The sequence below is a fragment of the Aedes albopictus genome, chromosome 3, assembly GCF_035046485.1.
Source record: "Aedes albopictus strain Foshan chromosome 3, AalbF5, whole genome shotgun sequence".
In the NCBI taxonomy this organism is placed as follows: domain Eukaryota; kingdom Metazoa; phylum Arthropoda; class Insecta; order Diptera; family Culicidae; genus Aedes; species Aedes albopictus.
The window spans coordinates 157334113-157354880 of record NC_085138.1 but is presented as its reverse complement, the minus strand read 5'-3'; the positions used below and the strand labels follow the sequence as shown (position 1 = coordinate 157354880).

At 39.0% G+C, this 20768-nt stretch overlaps 1 protein-coding gene across 1 annotated transcript; it reads left to right on the top strand.

Moving 5' to 3' along the window:
- Window positions 1-4819: 4819 nt before the first annotated feature.
- On the top strand, window positions 4820-20674 carry LOC109422557 (protein Fer3-like). Its single transcript, XM_029872105.2, has 4 exons — window positions 4820-5516; window positions 5651-5774; window positions 20036-20235; window positions 20305-20674. Exons 1-4 carry the CDS (start codon window positions 5466-5468, stop codon window positions 20530-20532), a joined length of 603 nt encoding a protein of 200 aa, XP_029727965.1. The 5' UTR covers window positions 4820-5465; the 3' UTR covers window positions 20533-20674.
- Window positions 20675-20768: the final 94 nt, after the last annotated feature.

Sequence of the window (20768 nt, the reverse complement as noted above, 5' to 3'; positions counted from 1 at the left end):
AACTTAGTGTTCTTTGAGCACTTCCACAGTTGTTCATTGAAGGGCTTTCTTTGCCTGCCATTGCATGAATTTGTATACTGTGAGGCAAGTACAATGATACACTATGACCAGGGAGTCGAGAAAATTTCCCGACCGGAACGGGAATCGAACCCGCCATGATTTCAGTGTGCTATCTTTGGCGCCATATGCAGCAATGTTGCCTGCAGGGAAGCTGGAGGATCATAGCTAAAGTTTGCCCAGTTGGATACAAATCGATAACTAATTAATGAGGCGTCCGATTTGAATGCGGTATTCGGCAAAGTTGTAGCTAATAGAGTAGCCTAGTATTACCAAGGGTCGACTAACGCAATAGGGCACTTGTGGAAATGCTACGGTTGATTGAATGAAAAACATCGATTTCTCATAGTAATTCCCATACAAACTTTGGCGGGCTTGTGTAGTCTCAATTTTCAACCAAATGAACCGACCAAAGGAATCGAATAAGCGGTGTGGAGCAAAAACGATTTTTTGAACCACGCTAGTATCTACTAGCGAGAAACTTTATCATTAGGTACCATTTCGAGATGCCTCAGGAGGCCATGGCATATTTAACGGTTATGTACTGACAATGGTTTATACGAGCATAATACACAATCAAACGCACGGCACATTTTCTATATCATTTAGAAGGTGATACATTTCGCAAAACATGCCGTTTTGGTTTTCAATGATGTTGTTCAAATCGTTCAAAGACATGAATAAATCGTTCTAGTAGTCCCTATCATTTTAATCAACATATAGGACGATAGAAATGACGTCATTTGTTTACGTCCAAAACTGTTGTTTACCAATAATAGCCTACCTTGTCTTATTGTATGCCGTGTATGTGTTATGGTAATCAAATTGTTCTAACCTTGGTTAACATTACGTTAACTCGCTGGTTCATCTTATCCCACCCGTTTCAATTTGCCTCGGTGTATCTTATTTTCGGTGTTGATAAGATAGTTCAAGTCAGTAAATGTAAAAAAGACATGCTCTGCTTTTTAGAATGTCTTGAATTGGAACTTAGTATCTAAAAATTGGTACCTATTCTTACGTAAAATGTTCGTAATCGCGATTTGAATTTGGTATGGATCAACGTATTCGCCTTTATTCACTTTGCCACTGTTTCCTGGGCTGTATCACTGATCCAGGACTCATACGTCTTCGTGTAGAAAAATAATTGAGAATAACGACAGGAAAGTGAGATAAAGGCGAAAATATGGCTCAACATTTTGTGGAGAATATCTTTAAAAAATCAATAGGCAGTACGAAACTTGTCAAGAGAACTAGCTTTTTAATAAATTCTGCTAGGTAATTTCTATATGAAGGGATTGAATAACAAAAAAAAATCAATTAATGATGTCACCATAATTCCATAACACAATCGAGACAAAAACTTGTTGATCATACGTGATTTTTTTACTTTGTATGTGTTTTTGAGAAGTTCTTATGTGACATTTTTAGAAAAAAATATCTAAAAATTCAAATTTCACCAAATAGTAAATTGTGGATAGCTCTCAAACGGATAGAAAAAACGCCATGCTGTCTTCGGCAAAGTTTTTCCTCATAAAATTTCCTATCTTTTTATGGAAATTGTTTTAAATTAAAATTAGATTCAGATACTTTTTATGATGGGTCAAATGCACAGTATATCAAAAAATGACAAATTTTAGTAAATTCAAAAATTCAGTATCAAAAATTTACCTGCAAAACATGTCGTTAATTATTTTTCCCAGATAGTTTGGATCTATATCAAGGTGTAAAAAATATAAAAATAATGGGTATTGCCAATTTTTGTACGGTAAAAAATATTTGTATGAAATTTATTACGAAAAATGGGCATTTTTCAAAAATCTCGCCGGGGCGACCTCTAAACGTCATTTCTGAAAGTTGCCGTCATACAAAAGTTTGTTTCTAACACTCTTAGCTATCATTTGCAGGGTGAGCCCCCAAGCTTTTTGACCATGTGCAATTTTGGGACAACCTACTGACCACCCACCTCCCCCCCTCTGACCACCGCCCACCACCCCTTTACATCTGAAAGCCTTTACCCTCCTCTCCTTTGCATCTGCAAGCCACTTGCCCTTCTCAAACTTCTTTGCAACCTTCAAATTCATTTAGGTAATGAACTGAATCCATTTAGGTAAAAATTCTATTTAGGCAGTCCTGACTCGTTACCTAAATGGAGGTTCGGGTGTACAGAGCATTTTCGTGCAGAGTACTGCACAACGGTGTTTTGTCCGATCCCATCCGGGTCGTTGCTGGAGTGAGGCAAGGATGTATACTATCACCGCTACTGTTCCTCATCGTAATCGATGAGATCCTGGTTGGTGCGATTGACCGTGACGCAAATCGTGGATTGCTGTGGCAACCCATTACCATGGAGCACCTAAATGACTTCGAACTGGCTGATGACGTTGCTCTCCTTGCTCAACGGCGCCCTGATATGCAGAGCAAGCTCGATGATCTTGCCAATCGCTGCTCAGCGGCAGGTCTTACCATCATCGTCAACAAGACCAAATCGTTGAATGTCAACACGGTCAACCCTTCCAACTTTACGGTAGCTGGGCAATCAGTGGAGAATGTTAGAAAGCTTCCAATATCTTGGTAGCCAAATATCGGCCGATGGCGGCACCAAGATTGACATAGGTGCACGGATCAAGAAGGCGAGGGCTGCTTTTGCGAGTTTAAGAAATACATATATGGAAAACCAACCAGACTTGAACGTGAAATCTGTGCTGCTATACGCCAGTGAAACCTGGTGTGTATCAGTGGAGAACACTCAACGGCTGCAGGTCGTCATCTAAAAATGCCTGCGGGATATAATTCGTGCATGGTGGTCCATCCATCGTCGATGTCATCAAAAGCCGATAGGTAGCGATAGAAATTCGGGAGTGAAAGTGGAGGTGGGTCGGCCACACTCTACGCAGGGGCGGAAACGAAATCTGCAAGCAAGCGTTAGATTGGAACCCAGCAGGACATCGCACCAGAGGCAGACCCAGAGGCTCGTGGCGGCGCAGCCTCAACAACGAAATCAAGCAAGTCGGCAGAAGTTTGACCTGGCCATAGGTCAAGGCGATGGCTGGCAATTGCCCAGGATGGAAATCTTTCAATTCGGCCCTGTGCACCACCGTGGGTGCTTAGGACTGAAAGTAAGTATGGAAATGGTTCATTCCTGCAAATGATTTTTTGGCGATTGGCTCTCTGGCAAATACCACACAATCCTGGTTCACTACGTAAATCGCACTAACGTTCGTTCAGATCGTACGAAAGCTTCAAATTCACTGTAAATAGACACAAATAAAATGTAACGAAGTTCATTTGGTCACCCTACTTTCTTTCGCCAAGCAGAGCGTCATATTGCGCCCTGTTATCCTTCATGAAGCGAAAAATCCCCGAAAAGGGGTGGTGGCCTGGTGGCGCAGCATCACACAGGGGATAAAACACATCCAAACAACCTGACGCCCATTGGCGCATCCCGACCTGGTCCTTGCTATAGTGGTTGCTGTTGTGTGAGTGGAGTGAACATCACCTTGTGCCATGCTGGGCTCTGTGTCGAATCGGGAGCAAGGCACAGATGGAAGGATATTTAAATTATATTACCATCGGGTTTCGCGAGGACGAGCCACGGGGATGAGAGGAGGGTGGGTTTTGCGTGAAATCTCTGGGATGAGATTTAATATCGCAACAACCGTTTGGTGCAGCATCCTGCGTATCATGAGGTGCCGCATAGAATGAACATTTATGTCGAATTCGTTTATTTGCACCGCCTGCACCGCTTTGCCACCGGGTGTAGCAAACTTGCACCGAAACCGTTCGTTTATTCGCAGGTACTGTTCTGTTTTGACACTCGATTGGCACCGGTGCAAGAAAATGCTACACCCAGATTGAGCTCGGTGTAGCAGGTAAAAAGCTAGTTTTACCAATACATGCATATCGCTGAACTTGTATCGTGGTTTTGTTTTGGTAGGAATGATGATTTTTTTTTCGGCATTAGGTAAATAATTTTCTTGGATTATTTGTTTATTTTGAGATGTTTTGATTCCAAACAGCAAATCTGTGCATTTAAAAATATTTAAACTTGATCGGCTTTCAACTTCTGAGGAATCTTCAAAATTTATCGGTGCTACAACGTATGTTTTTCCCATCACTTTTTTTTTTGTTATCGCAAATATGAGGATGTTTTTTTCAAGGGAAATCACATTTTCTTTGCTAACCGGAAAAATCCGTATTTATCCGTTGACAACCGTCGTTAACCGCGTCTAACTGCTGCTCAGTTAACAGCGGGTAACGACGGTTAGGAACAAATAAACGCGGATTTTCCGGTTAGAAAAAGATATGTCATTCCCCTTGATTTTAATGAGAAATGTGAAATATTTTTACCATTAGAATTTTCTGTCCCAGGGTGATCTATTAAAATTTTGACTCAATAAAATTTTGATAAGCCTAGAACAGAATAAAAATCTTTTAATTTAAATTGGACTAAAATATTACTGAAGTAACATTTTGTAGCTACAGAAAATTTCGAAAACCGAAAATTCTATTTTTTTTTTCAAATACATTGAAAGTCAAACAAATGCCACAAAAGGATGGTTAAAGAGTTTTTTAAATGAGTTGCGTTTCAATAACGTTATGTTATAAAAAGCATTATTTTTTTTTCTTTTCACGTTGTAGCTAACCGTTTTCTATTGAACTGCCTAAGGTGAATGAATATATAACGAAGCCACACCTCCAATTTTCAAGAGCACAAATCTGAGGAACCAAAAGACGGATTGCGCTGAAAAGTTAATCGTTTGGTAACCCGCTGGTGATGACCAATCGATTAACTTTTCAGCGCAAACCAATCCTCGGTTCTATAGATTTGTGCTCTTGAAAATTCGAAGTGTGGCTTCGTTATATATTCACTGTTAGTGTTAAATTTGTGTACGTTTAAAATTGTATGTTAGCAATTTTTAATTGGCCAACGAAAATGTTTAAATTCTGTAAAGTTGCTTTTAATTGCAAAAGAGTATTAAAACATTGGATAATAATTTTCAAGTATCATTGATCCACAGACAATTGATCATTATAAGTTTATCATGTACAAGTGGATTACTAAAACATTTTAAAATTGTTTAATTGGATATAGGAAGTAAAAAATTAAATTAATTGAAATAATTTTGTTCATCACTGAATCATGAAAACATTGATTATGTTTATTTTCGACATTTTTCATTATGTTCATTGACGCTCTCACCCGCTCTTACTAATACCATCATAAGCTATCAACAAATTGCACCGAAACCGTTCGTTTTTCCGGTGTCAATTGCTACACCGGTGCAGTGCACCGTCGGGAATAAACGAATTCGACATTAGTCCTTCGGCAGATTCCGAATCGATAGGAACGGTTTCGGAGTGGAAAACTATTCGTTGTGAGAACGCAATCGGTGGATAGAGGAAAAGTGATGACCACGTTCCCCAGTGATCCTCATCATCATTGGGAGAGTGCCAACGGTGTATGTGATCAATAATTGATAACTTCATGTGCATGTTTCCGTGAAAGATTACAACAAGTGTTACAGTCAAGTGCAATAACCAAACTATCAATAAATTTGTCTATTTTATCACTCTGGATTAATTCTGGCTGAAGCATATGGAGCCACCATTCCCGCCGGAGGTTTCACCATTTACGCCGATTTGGGGACAGGAAAATCCCTCTCCGATGGTACACTATCCTGAGTTGATGGCTGCTGGATTTCCTTGTGCTGATTTAGGTAATTCATTGAAAAAAAACATGTATGTGTAAAACATTGTGACCAAAGTATAACAAAAAAATATGGATAATTCTAGCAATACAATTGTACAATTGATGAATTACGCACTTGATATAATTCATTGAACAATGCATTAAGAGGAGATAAAATTTAAGATGTTCTGGCATTTAAAGATACTACATCTTCGAGGCCGGAGGGGTCATGTGATTCCAAAAGATGAATGGCTGTAGAAATTCATCCAATTAATAAAAGTAAACCCTACTTACTTACTTTCAGTCCTGAGCACCCATGGTGGTGCAGGTCCCGGACATGGTGGCCACGAATGTTACGTCGTCGCGGCGCCATTTGTTATATTATGCATTATAAGATAATTGCCTCTATCATAATTTCGTGACACGTTTATTGCAATCTGTGTTACATTTTTTGTAACAAAACTCTTTCAGAATTTGTAAGATTTTTTGTAAATAAAAAGAAAATCGCGTTAAGTACTGTCCCTTTGAATTCCACTAAGAATTTGCATCCTTTGACAGATACGTATTTCGACCTCAACTGTAAGGTCGTCTTCAGTGTCTTGTACTTGACTCGACAGTCACAGTGTCTTGTACTTGCATTCCAGTATAAATTCGTGCAGTAATCTATTGCTACTCATCAATTACGACGAGTAAGAGTAGCGGAGATAGTATACATATATCCTTGCCTCACTCCAGCAACGAGCCGGATGTGTTTGGACAAAACACCGTTGTGCAGTACTCTGCACGAAAATGCCCTTGCTTCAATGAGGCCGATGATTTTCTCAGGGACACCCTTGCGCCTAAGAGCCTCCATATGTTTTCGTGATTGAGACGGTCGAAAGCTTTTTTTGTAATCAATGAACACCAGGTAGAGATATTATTGGAATTGATTGATTTGCTTCATGGGGCTATATGGAGCATGACAATATGGTCCACAAAGGATAGTTCGGCACAGAATCCTGCTTGCAGCCGTCGGAGAGTTACGTCAATCTTCTCCTGTATCCGGTTAACTCTCCAACGCCCAGTGTCACCTCTAGGTGACACCTGTTTTGTTTTGATAGTTAAAAATCGAATCCTTGATCAAATCTTTTGCAACTGGTTTTAAATGAAAGCAATACTAGTCTATTTTAATTTTTGGCGGAAGTGGTCCAGGTCAATCTGGAGTGACCACCGGGAATCGACTACAAGCAGAATATGGCATTTTTCTATAACCTGTCATAACACAAAGACGAAATAACATTATGATTCAAACTAAACGTAATTTATATTGGCTTCCGATGTGCTTCAATTTTATCTGGTGTAGTTGAAAGTTTTTTTTATAGTATGTTCTCAATAATCCGATTTTATCAAGGAAAATTTTCGTTAATTAAATTGACTGAGCAAACTATATAAACTGATTCAAAATATTAACTGCAGGAAGCGATGCATATTGAATGTGGGATGTATAGAAAAATCATAAATGGCCATTGCCGCAATGGTTCTGGTACCTGGAACCGATTCCAGGAGCCCCCAAATAGTACCTAACGTGTTTTCGGTCAAACAGCAGTGATTATACTCAATTGTTAAGTGCAAAAAGGCCAAAATCATTTTATTTCGTTGCTAATTAGCTAGCACATTGCAAGACCAGCATGGCCAGTAACATGATCAATATGATACCCGCCGGAAGATCCGGGACATCCGTAAAAGTGGTCAATTCATAAAAAATGTACTAGAGCGTCGCGGTTTTGTCTAAACTGATTTGTTTCAATAACCTAAGGATGAAATCATGTTTGCGACTAGTTTGTAAGCCTGTGTGGCCACTGAATTGGCCTTCGGGATACTCGGAACATCCGTAAAAATGGCCAAACCATTAAAATTGTGCTACAGTGTCGCAGTTTTTTCCAAGCTTGTTTGTTTTAGCAACCAAAAGTTAAAATCTATATTATGACTGATTCAAAATACGGAGTGGCCGCTGGATGGACCTTCGGGTTATCTGGAACATCCGTAAAAGGGTCAACTCATGAAAAATGTGCTAGGTTGTTGCAGTTTTCCTCAAACTCATTTGTTCCAGCAATCTATGAATGAAACCACTATTGCGATTAGTTTGTAACTCAGAGTGACCACTGGATGGGCCTTTTGGGTTTCCGAAACATCCGTAAAAGTGGACGATTCATGAAAATTGTGCTAGATTGTCGCGATTTTTTTTACCGAACTCATTTGTTTCAGCAATTTTAGATTGAAATCAATGTTGCGACTGATTTATAAATGGGAAGACCCCTGGATGAACCTTCGGTTTATCCAGGAAATTCATAAAAGTGATCAATTCATAAAAAAAAATATGCTAGAGTGGCACGGTTTTTGCTGGTTTTGAAGACCCCGTCCGTAACGCTTTTTCTGTATGAAAGCCCTAAGGATGAAATCATTACTGTGATTGCTTTGTAAATCAGAGGACCCATATGATGGACCCTTGGAGTATCTGAAACATTCGTAGAAGTGGTCAATTTATGAAAATTGTGCTAGAGCGTCGCGACTTTTTCCAAACATATTTGTTTCAATAATATAAGAATAAAATCACTTTTGTGAGAATTTTGGAAATCAAAGTGGCCACTGGATGGACCATCGAGTTGTCCGGAACATCCGTAAAAATAGTCCATTTTTGAAAATTGTGCTAGAGCGCCACGATGATTTCCAAACCCATTTGTTTTAGTAATCTAAGGAAGGAAGCAATGTTCCGTCTGATTTATTAGGTGGAACATTCATAAACATTTAAAAAACGATCAAAAGCACATTTGAATTCGTACTTGGTGGGTGTTTCGACTCATAAACCTGTGCCCACTGTACTTGTTTGGTCCTCAGAGAATTCGGAATTTCCGTAAACATGGGTAATTCAATAATAAATAACTACCCAGCTAACACAAAGTCTTATATGATGATGTGCATGACGCTAAAGTGGAGGGCATATGCGTACATGCTTCCATTTACCCGCGTGTAAAGTGTACGTATATCGCCTCCACCGATGCATCCTATGCAACATCACATACGATCATGTGTTTGCTGGGTAGAAAGTCCTGATTCTTTTCAAATTGATTTGTTCTAACAATTCTATTTTCAAATTGATTTGTTCCAACAATTCACACTATGACGAGTACATAATTGATCAGATAGTCGTATAGTTGAATTACTGGCAAATCCATGGACATTATCAATTACTTTTTGTACATTTAATAAAAGAAAGAACATCTTTCACGTGACCTTTGATTTGACAGTTTTCAGCATTATGTTTAATATATTTCAACGTCAATCTCCCACCAACTCGAAACTAAGTTCGGGGCCTCGTGGTCGTGTGGCTAGTGTCACCGTAGGAAAAGATTTCGGCTGTGCCACTGGGCATTGAAGTTAGTTCGTTGTCTAGTATCGTGCTTCGTTCAAAGAATGAATAACTCACTGGAAGCATTAAACGTGTCCGTATTTTTTTTAAGTACGTTACTGTTATGACGATGTGACTAACCGGATAAAAATTTAACTAGCTGAAGTCTAAAAATTTAAACAATTAAATTTTAAAATACAGTCATAGCATAATCATGGGTCACCCAAAATTATGGGTTCCATTTGAATAGCATGGCGAACTGTCTGACTAATAATTGTTACAGAGTGACTCATAATTTTGCAATGACTGTTGTATCCTTTATAACGAACCGCATAAGCATAATTTCTTATTCATGGTATTTTTTTTAACTTTTATTTTTTTTTATGAAATTTATTCGTCACCACACAAGGAACAAATTTGCCGAGAACACCATAATGATAAGAAGTAACAATTTTTTGCTTTAGTTTTTTTTTGTTTTTATTAATGTGTATTTTAACTTATAGCTAATTCTACACTTTTTTGTATTGATGCATTGTCGAAATTCACCCTATCTGTGATTTTTGTATCAATAGTTATCATCAAAAATTTTCAATAGTTGTTGAAGATTAAAATGTGGAGAAATATCTGAGATATGGGAATCTAAAGTTGACTACATAGTTTGTAAGGGAAAACGGTTTTAAGGCATTTCTAATGTTCGATACTGTAGTTATAAGTGAAAATGTCTACGTTATGTTTGATAAAATAAATAAATAAATAAAATTACTTAAGTCGGTTCAAAAGTGTATCGGTCAAACGAACCGGTTCTTTTTGTCGTATGAACAATTACAAAAAAATACATTAGAGAACTTCAACGTTTCTCATACTAGACAATAGTGCATTTTAACCGATTCATAACTAGATTAGTATTACCTGCCAGTTTGCAAAATCTTTTAGTCTCGTTGATCTATCATTCTTCAAAATTTTTTTTTTTCAATTTACACAGCATAAGAGGGACATTTTTTTCTTTTCAAAAGTTCAATAGGATTAGCGAACCGGTTTTCCTTATCACTTTCTGTCCTATGTTTAATCGTTCATTAAAATAAATTATGAATCTCCAACGGATATCAAGCGGTACAGCAAAATTATTTTACCCGTTCACTATTTATTATTTTGATGAACCGGTTCCCAAAATCATGTTTTCTTGTCGAATGGGCATCCATTTATTACCGTAATACGCAAAATATCACCATAATACTAGTGGGATAAAATTCTTGATTTTACCGGTTAAAAAATGAGCCGTTTTAGCGAACCGGTTTTTGAAATCACTTATTTTATTATTTTTTTGGAAGGTCTGCCATGAGAAGTGATAAAACTATCGTGAAGCGATAATATTTAAATATTTTCACCGGTTCAGAAATGAATCAGTTCACCGGTTCCGAACCGGTTCAACAAATAATGTATTCTCCACTCTTTTATCATCATAATATGTAGAACATCAGCATAATACCAATTTCACGAAATTATTGATTTTACCGGTTCAAAAGTAAACCGGTTGAGAAAACAAGTTCACTCAAACACATATTTTATACAAGTGTTCAATCTCCCATGAGAATAAATTATAAAAACTGAACGATTCCTAATCGGGACAATAAAATATTTTTTACCGGTTCAAAAGTGAACCGGTAAAATGAACCGGTTCGGTGAAATGAACATTTATATTGTATGATTCACCTCCCACTCAAAAAATCTGGTTTCTCCATTGGTTCCTTTTTGGGCGTTGGAAGGTTAAGGATCATTTTGCAGAGGAAGAACGATGCGCAGCAACATGATACCCCGTCAATTATTGCATACAGTTAGGTCACCTTTACTAAGACTCCTTGCATCCAGTCGTTCGGAAATGACGTGATTTTCCATATGTTGCAGTATAATTGATGCAGTAATTGTCAGATACTGCGGGGTTAACTTTAGGCATTTCGGCTGATATGCGATCGACCCCCTGGGCTCAGTTCGGTTTCATGCTACTCTATTTCTGTCTCCTGCTGGGGCTTCGGTGTTGACATGGATAATGAATGCGTCGCACCCTTGGCGGATCATCAGGTATCAGGTATCAGAAGGCCGGCTCCAGAGGCACGTTATCCTCCATTTGGGACATTTGTGCCATCGCCAAAATAATAGCCTATTTCATCATCTCCCTGAGGGAAAAGGAAGAAAATAAGGATAAGGATGGGGATAATGACAGGTAGGGGGAAAAAAGCTGGAAGAGGGTACTAACGCATAAGCGTACCACAAAGGGTTGAAACAGCGCCCTGAAAAGGGCACTGAAATAACCCATAAAGCGAAAGAGAACCTATAGCTCTTTACCACAGCTGGTTAAGAACAACAGAATATCCTGAAGATTCAGGTTTCTGAAGTCAGTTTCACTTAACAAGTGTTTACCAAATACTCGGAAACGCAGTTGCGCAAAAACTGGACAGTTACATATCGAATGATACGAAGTTCCATAATCGGATTCACAGCTATCACATGCAAATGAATCAGCTTGCTGAATATTCGCCATGTGATAGCTGAGTCGGCAGTGGCCAGTCAATGCTTTGACCAGAATGCTGCAATACTGCTTTGACAGATTTGTAAGATACTTCGCCACCCAGATGGCTCAGTACAATACAATTTGGTTTGACGGCATGACTCCAAACTATTCCAGTATTGTCTGTGTCGAGTGGCAACCCAGGTGTGAATCTGAAGCTTTACCCAACACTTCGATATCGGAATAGCTGGCTCAGGGCAAATAAAGTCATGTGATGCTCCAGTGTGAGCTAATTCATCAGCCAATTCATTTCCAGCGATGGAAGAATGACCAGGTACCCATACAAGGTGCACAGCGTTTGCCGAATTCAGCTCCTCGATTTGAATTCGACAAGCGATAACTATCTTCGACCTAGAGTTTGCCGAAACAAGTGCTTTAATAGCAGCCTGGTTATCTGTACAGAAGTATATTACTTTGCTCATTACGTGCTGCTGAAGTGTCAATTGCACTCCGCACATAAGAGCAAAGATTTTGGCCTGAAAAAAGGTGCAGTGTCTATCAAGTGAGTAAGACTGATGCAGCCTTAGCTCACGAGAACAAACACCAGCACCTGCTCGACCTTCGAGAAGAGAGCCATCAGTATAACATACGATGCCGTCTGAAATACTTCTTTCCAGATATCCAGATGCCCACTCTTCCCGTGGATTTCGTGGAAAATGTCCTATATGGGAAATCACAAGCAATTGTCACTTGGAGCAAGGACAGTTTTATCCCAATTCACCAAAAGTGGAAACAACGAGGTGTGTGTTGATGTGCGGTTCACAGGAGTTTCCTCTAGTAGACCGAGTACTCGTAGCCGGTAGGTACAAGAAAGTGCTTCTTGTTTGAGATGAATGTGTAGTGGAGCAACGTCAAAGAGAACTTCGAGCGCTGCCGTGGGAGTTGAAGAGAACGCTCCAGACATCGCCATTAGGCACATCCTTTGGAGATAGCGTAACTTTGATTGGACCGTTCTCATTTCGCCATAGACATCCATAGACCAATATTGGCCGAACCACAGTTGTGTAAATCCATTTGATATACTTGGGTTTTAGACCCCAAGTTGTACCAAAGGTTCGCCGGCATTGCCCGAAGGCCATACAAGCTTTCTTGATTCTGAACTCAATGTGAGGTGTCCAGGAAAGCTTGGAATCAAGAATAACTCCAACGTACTTTACCTGTTCAGTCATATCGATTTCAAAATCAAAGAGACGCAAAGGTCGAACGCCATTACGGTTTCGCCTTTCCGTAAAAAGAACAATAGATGTTTTACTCGGATTATCCGAAAGGACATATTTTCGACACCAACCCTCAACTACCTGAGGGGCACTTTGCATAAGGTCGAAAAGAGTACTGATGCACATACCGACTAACAATGTTAGATAGTCGTCGGCAAAACCATAAGTAGGAAAACCGCTATTATTGAGTTGCCTCAATAGCGTGTCTGCTACGAGATTCTACAAAAATGGTGATAAGACTCCCCCTTGCGGGCATCCACAAACACTCAATTTCCTAATCGCCGCTTGACGCTATGTCGAGAAGAGATGTCGGTTTCGAGCATTTGGTGAATCCAATTGGAAATCATTGGAGATATACCATGACCCCGTGCGGCTTCCAATATGGCATTGAAAGGCACGTTGTCAAAGCCACCCCCGATATCTAAGAAAACACCCAAGCAGAATTGCTTTTGAGCGAATGCTTTCTCGATATCGTAAACAACCTTATGTCAAAGAGTCACAGTGGGCTTACCAGATTGGTAGGCATGTCGGTGCACATGAAGAGGCACGTTGACCAGATGAACATCACGGATGTGATGATCCACAATGCGTTCTAAGCATTTCAGAAGAAAAGAGGTCAAACTGATAGGTCTGAAGCTCTTTGCTTCTTCATACGACGCACTGCCCACTTTTGGAATAAACTTTACAGTAATGTCCCGCCAGGATTTGGGAATATACCCCGTAGCAAAACTGCAAACAAGTAGTTTTTCAAAACATGTTTGAAATAATCAAATCCCTTCTGAAGCAAAATAGGATAAATCCCATCTGCCCCAGGAGATTTGAAAGGAGCAAAGCTATTAAGAGCCCACTCAATCGATTCTATAGTTACAATACTCCGAGCCGAAGCTAAAGAATCATAACTACAAGAAAAGACATCAGGATCATCTGAAGATGTAATATCCACACATCCAGGGAAGTGTGTGCTGAATAAGCATTCCAGAACTTCCTCATCAGAGGAAGTCAGATCGCCATTTGGGAAACGAAGTTCGTTCACTCGGAAATACTTAGATTTCGCAAGGATATTGTTCAACCGACTGACTTCACTCAAACTGGAAACATTTGTACAAAGGTTTTTCCAGCCGGATCGTTCAGCAGACCGAAGAGCTTTCTGGTAGGCCTTGCGAGCCGACCTGAAAGCCTCCGATCCAGCCGAACATCGTCTGTTCCAACTCTTTCTACATTGTTTCCTAAGCTTCGCCAGATCGGAGTTCCACCAAGAGGTTTCTCTTGTGATCTTTACAGACTGTAGAGGGCATGCTTCTTCAAAAGCTTCCATGGTGAAGGTCGTTGTAGTATCAACGGCATGGAGTGTCAATGGTGAGTATCCAAGAAATTTGGCCGCAACCAAATCAGTAAAAAAAAATCCCAGTTTGTTGACCGGGGATTCCTGAAACGCAATGTTTGCGAAGTAACATTTAAATGTTCAAAAAAAAAAAAATGTAGCGATGGTCAGATAAAGATTCTTCATCTGACACATGCCAATTGGTCAGCTCGTGACTAATTCTGCTAGAGCAAAGCGTTATATCTAACACTTCCTCTCTAGCAGATACCATGAAGGTTGGGCGGTTGCCTATGTTAAGTAATGCAAGATCTGTACTACTTAAGTACTCCATCAAACTGGAGCCTCTCAAGTTAATGTCTGAGCTGCCCCAGATGATATGGTGAGCATTAGCATCACTGCCAACAATAAGCGGAAGGCCTTTTGAAGTACAGTAAGCAATGACTTGCTTGAAAGCATCCGTAGGGGATGGTTCATCATGCGGTAAATAAACCGAACAATAGACGTATTTCCTGTTGAGGTTTCCAACAGATACATCTATTGTGATAGCACATACATCTCTGGTGATTAGTTCAGAGATGAGTGTAGCAACTATTGCGTTGTTGACAAGTACACAGGCTCGAGGCATGACACGCGAATTTGCCATTTCATGTTTACTGAAAGTAGCAAAAACCGGGTTCACAAGGTTTCCTAGATAGAAATTTCCCTTACGAAAGTAAGGTTCTTGTACCAAAGCCACTTGGGCTGTACCATTTTGCATAAGTCTGCAAAGATTGATCGTTGCTGTTCTTTTATGCTGAAGATTGATCTGAGCTATCCTAACCGTAGCCACTACCCAAACTAGGTAAGATTAAACTCTTCGCAACAACAGCACAACAAGAAACAGCAACAATAAAACCAAATCGGTATCGATTGGAAAACGCCAAAGGCGAGGATACACAGAATACACTGTGTAAATCACATAATGCGAAACCATATAGGTGAAAATTTAAACTAGTTAACAACATCTTCATAATCCCGCCCTTATTTAGCCTCAAGTGAGACTAGAGAAGAGCAGCTGATTGTCTCGGAGAAACACAAGGTCCACTGCACCATTGCTCCGGTTAGCACAGTAAGGGCTACATACTGTGGAGGGCGCCCTGGTACTCCACAGGCTCCGTTAGCGGTTAGGTTTTTATTAGACCTCCCTAGCCATTCATTCCTAGGCACGGTAAGCATAAAGCCGCATCACACCATGAATTAGGGATCACCTGTTGGTGGATTCTTGCCACCGGAACAGGCGGTCCGTAGTGTTATTCTTAGCCAATTGAGACAATCGCTACCGACACTACACAGCTATCTAGGCTGATCGAGAAAAGAAATTAATATTGATGATCAACTTCATACGGACTCGAACAGCCGGATCATTATGTTGGGGCTTGATCCACCGACCCACAACACGTAAGGGAGTAAGGCCTCCGGAAGAACAATTCCTTGGGGGTAAGTAATTGGCTGCCTATCTCCACGATCCATATTTGAAGATAATTAAGCTCCCCTAGAGCTTCCTACTGGATCCTTCCAGCTTTTTCCATTCTTCCACCAGTCACATTAAAACAGTGAGTTTACATTCACACTACATATTTATTACACAAACTACATTTATTGAACTGGTCAATTATGTACATTTATTTACATTAGTCTTCTGATAAAACTTGGTGACCGTTCACCGTATAGCCTAAAACGACAAAATGTACGTTATATCGAATTCGCTATATCGAGGGTACGCTATATCGAGGGTACGTTATATCGAAGAATACCTGTATAATAAATCCATAATTGATAAACTGGCAACACTGTCATATTATTACTTTTGCATAGTTTTCTATTCTCCTTGGCCCAAATCAGCCTAAATCACCTTTAAATTGCTTCGAATAATGTTTTCTTAGCGAAACTTGTAAATTGGACTTATTTTATATATTAGAGAAAAACGGTTTTCAAGCTTAAAAACGTCGTATCTCTGGAACGGCCAAAAAGACCTCGGGGAGTTAAGCTTTTTCGATTGGAAAATGTCTGATAAACACGATGGAATAAAAATTTTTGAAATCAAAATATACTCATTCGACGAAAAATCGATTGTAAATTTTAAAATTCAAAAATAACATGTTTAGCAACACTGTATCGAAAAAATAATATTTTTTCTGGATTCCTCCAACAATTTTCTTCAAAAAAGCCGAAGGTCACAAATGTATATATACATTATATAGTTTCAAAGCTATAAATTAAGAAAAGGAATGAAAAACTTGGATTTTTCATGAATTGGCAAAGACGAGGGGTGCTGCCATGGGCCGAGGGGTGATCCGATCGGCACCAAAATTTGGCTTTTTTCTTCCTCCATTTGAACAAACATTTCAACAAAATTTGGTCAAAATCCGTAATGGATCGATAACACGTTTCCACTTTTTCTCGGTCACTTCATATGGAATGACCCATATTTATCCGTGGTTACTGGACCAATCTGAAGTCTACTTTTTTATTATAAACCTTTGGGACATTCAGGTTTGTCCAAACTGTTCTAAAATTATGACCTTCAAACCTATAAGAAAAACTTTGTGTTTCCACATAGCATAGCATAATCTGCTACGATCCGTGAAGCTCTTGAAATCTCAAATGTCATTTAGAGACACTATGGGAATGTTCCAGGTCAGCCAAACTATCTATGAGTTCAGAACTTCATGTCTACACTCGTAACATCAGATATATCTGACAAACTGAGTAACGTTCCATAATCAATCGCGGTGCCTGGACCAACCTTTGGGCCATTGAAGATCGTCCAAACTATCCTGAAGTATAGCTCTTGATAGTAACAGTAGTTAGTCCCACAATGAACTTTAGACTGGAATCTGTAATCTCCCTGGTATATCATGAGTCATTTCAAGATAGTTTTGAGATATTCCAGATCAACAACACTACTCTGGAGACCATAGCTTCAGGTCTACACTTGTGATAATAGTTTTTGCCACTACGTTAACTAGTGTTACGCAATCCACTATACTTACCAAAGCAGTTAGAGGAACAATATGCGTTGTTCGGATAGGGGAAAAGTCTAGTAGCAGCAATTGTGTTTGCAGCTCAAAGCTTGCAGCTTCAAAGGTTTTTATTAGAAAGTGCGTCGAGAGAGTCATGTGAAATTTAGTACATTTAGTCTTGCCTTTGCCGTTCGTTTCCCCTCGGACACGATGCTTTAGGAAAGCGTTTGTTACCGTTACCTATCGGTGGTATCAATCAATACAGGACACGATTTATCTATCATTCATAATTTGAACATACCTAGTGGTACTTAGTATACCTATATGCGCGGTCGGTTACCCTGCAAAACGAGCCTTCACGACTCTACAAATAATAATAGAACATTCGTCTGTTCAGCTAACCTATAAGCAACTGGAATATACAATCATACCTATATCCACTCAAAAATAAACGAATTCAAAAATATAATCGGCTTAAACCCACGGTGGAACCATCAATTAGCTAATTCATAAGCATTAATCCATACTGCACAATTTGTCATAAAAATATCAAATTTCAATCACGTTGAACAATAGCAACCACACGTTTATCGGCATCTGCGTCTGTGCAATGTCAAGTCATTGTTGATCGTAGACATCTGTCCGATGAGTAGGATTCTGTATTCGGCGCTGGCAATCGTCGTCCGTGCTGCCAGAACATGCGTTGTTATATATTTTAGGGATATTATGGGCTCCCTACTGTTATGAAGCTTATTTGATAAATACAGTCACTGTAACTTTCAGAAGACTTGGTGGACATGATAGATTACAAATCGTAGCTTTTAATGAAAGAAGTTACCGTTACACCCCACGGTGTCAAAATTTAGATTATTATCGAACTTTCATGTACCTTGGATTTTTCTTCATAGAATATTAGAATTTCGGTTATACTTTATAAATGCAAAATTTGAAAATATTCTATCGGGGAAAACCATACTAAAAATCAATAATTACTATTTTAGCCCAAAAACGTCCCATACAAAATGTATGGAAAAATTTTCTCCGATGAAATATTTTCTGGTTTTCCGATTATGAATATATAGCCCAATTACTAATCATTTTCGAAGAAAAATTCTAGGTACATGAATGTTCGATAATAATCGAAATTTTGACACCGTGCACCCGTAGACTTTAGGATTTAAACTCAAGAACAGTTTGGATGACCTAGGATATCGCGACTGACCTGATACTGTCTATTAGCCTTTCAGAAGACTTACTGGACATGATAGATTACAAATCGTAGCTTTGTATAGTGAAAGAAGTCACCGTTCCACCCATAGACTTAAGGATCTTAACTCAAGAATAGTTTGGCTGACCTAAAATACCCAGAAAAAAATATTTCGCATTATATTCTATCGTTTTTATACTATTGACCTCCAAAACTCCAGAAAAACGTAGAAAAACCTGCAGAATAACGCTTAGAAAAATTCCGGCTTCAAAGGGTTAAAGCATATCGAAACCCATTTTTATGAAAAGTGTCCTTTGGGTGTATAAAATATACATTATTATACCGTCAAGGCACCATTCACCGTGGATCTAAGAGGATTCAGGGCAAATAAGGGCTGTCATTTGACACCAGTCTTATAAACATTGTTGGTGCCGGTTTTAATTGCCTTCATTATAGGTTAAAATTAAAGCAATATCCACAGAAGTAGAAAATTTTTCACAAAATTTGGTGATATAGTACAATTAGTAAAGGGTAATAGGGTCGCCTAATTCCTTGGTAGGTCACCATTCACCGTGTATGAGAAATTTTTTCTACTTTGTTTAAAAATGATCAAAACAACCCAGCCAAGAAAATTTTCTTCGTTTAAATTCATTTCAAGTAATAACTTGCAAGATTTTATTAGAAAAACGCATGTTCAATTTCTCATTTTTTTTCTAGATATATGGGATAATATGGGGCACGGTGAATGGAGACCATTGATTTTTAGGGTACCCATTTACCGTGCCTTTTTGTTTCAATTAAAAAGTACGAGTAATCGTACTTTCTTGTTAAACTTACTTCGGTAATGCAAAATACATATCTGATATGTGAATTTAATTGCTTCTTGGTGGAATAAAAACGTTACTACATTTAGTTTATCGCTTAAATCACCTTAGCGCGGTTTTCGTTTTTTCACTATGAATGCAGTGAACGAGCAGAAACCCGCTTCATGTAAACACATTTTAGTGTCAAAATGATACTTTTAAATGTTTCTAATGAGCGTTTTGACATGGTAACAATGCATTCGTGTTGTATTGGTGAAATTGAAGGGAAATTGTCATATCATTCAATCATAATATGGAAATAATGAAAAAATATTCGAAGGCACACGGTGAATGGCGCCTTGACGGTACTTAACATTGACAAAAAATAGGTATAATGTTTTCGAACTTTAACATGCAAGCAGGCATATTTGAAAATTATCAATGGAAATTTCATTTTTATAACATAAAATGCTATTATTTCACCTAGTTATTTAAATATGTTACCAGTCAAATTTTAAGTAAAACAAATGGTTTTCCTGAGATTAAATCTACTCTTTTTCATATACTGGAAAGCTTGGCGCAAAAAAATCAGTTTGAAATTTCACATACTTGGCGTAGAAGTGCGTGGAATGTGTCTAATTGTAAAAGTAAAGAATTGTATCGTCCTTCGTTTGTTCTTTGCTCCCTTCCTGGTTACTCCGTGATTGACCAGATCAATCTTCTAAACCACCTTTTTACTGATGAACTAAACAATCCAGTTTTCCTAAAAAAACAACTCCATTATTTTACAGCAATTTGGCCCCGCCAGCAAGTGGGCAGCTTCGTCAGCCAACGCCTGTCTCCACGGGGCGCTCAACCGGCCCCTTCCCAATCGAGCACGAAGAAAACTCGCCGTCGGGTGGCATCGATGGCCCAACGCCGGGCAGCCAACATTCGCGAGCGCCGCCGAATGTTCAACCTAAACGAGGCGTTCGATAAGCTGAGACGGAAGGTATTCGCTTTTCTGCAAGGACATCTCTGTAGTTGATAGTACGTAACGCAGAATTACCATATATTTTAGGTCCCAACATTTGCCTACGAGAAACGACTTTCTCGCATCGAAACGCTTCGTTTGGCTATCACTTACATTGGGTTTATGGCGGAATTGCTGAACGGAACACCGACGCACCATGATGGGCGGTCTCCGGAGCTGTATCCGAACCTGGTTCATCCGCACCATGCAAACCACCTGCATCCATCCTTCCATCAGCGAGAATACATCTCTCCGTATGGGACTCATACCGGATAATTGTTTTATTTTTAGGTTTTGTACTATTCTAAACCAAAGAGAATTATGTTTGTGATGTTTCAATACTCAGACAAGACCCATTTGTTCTTCCATTAGATTAAGTCTTAACATAAACATGTGAATAAATTTGGGAAACTGAAAACTTGATGTTGTTCCATCCAGCGTTGCACGTATCATTCTAGTTAGTGTATGACAATCTAGAACAAAAGCTCATTTCATTACACTGAATCGAATGC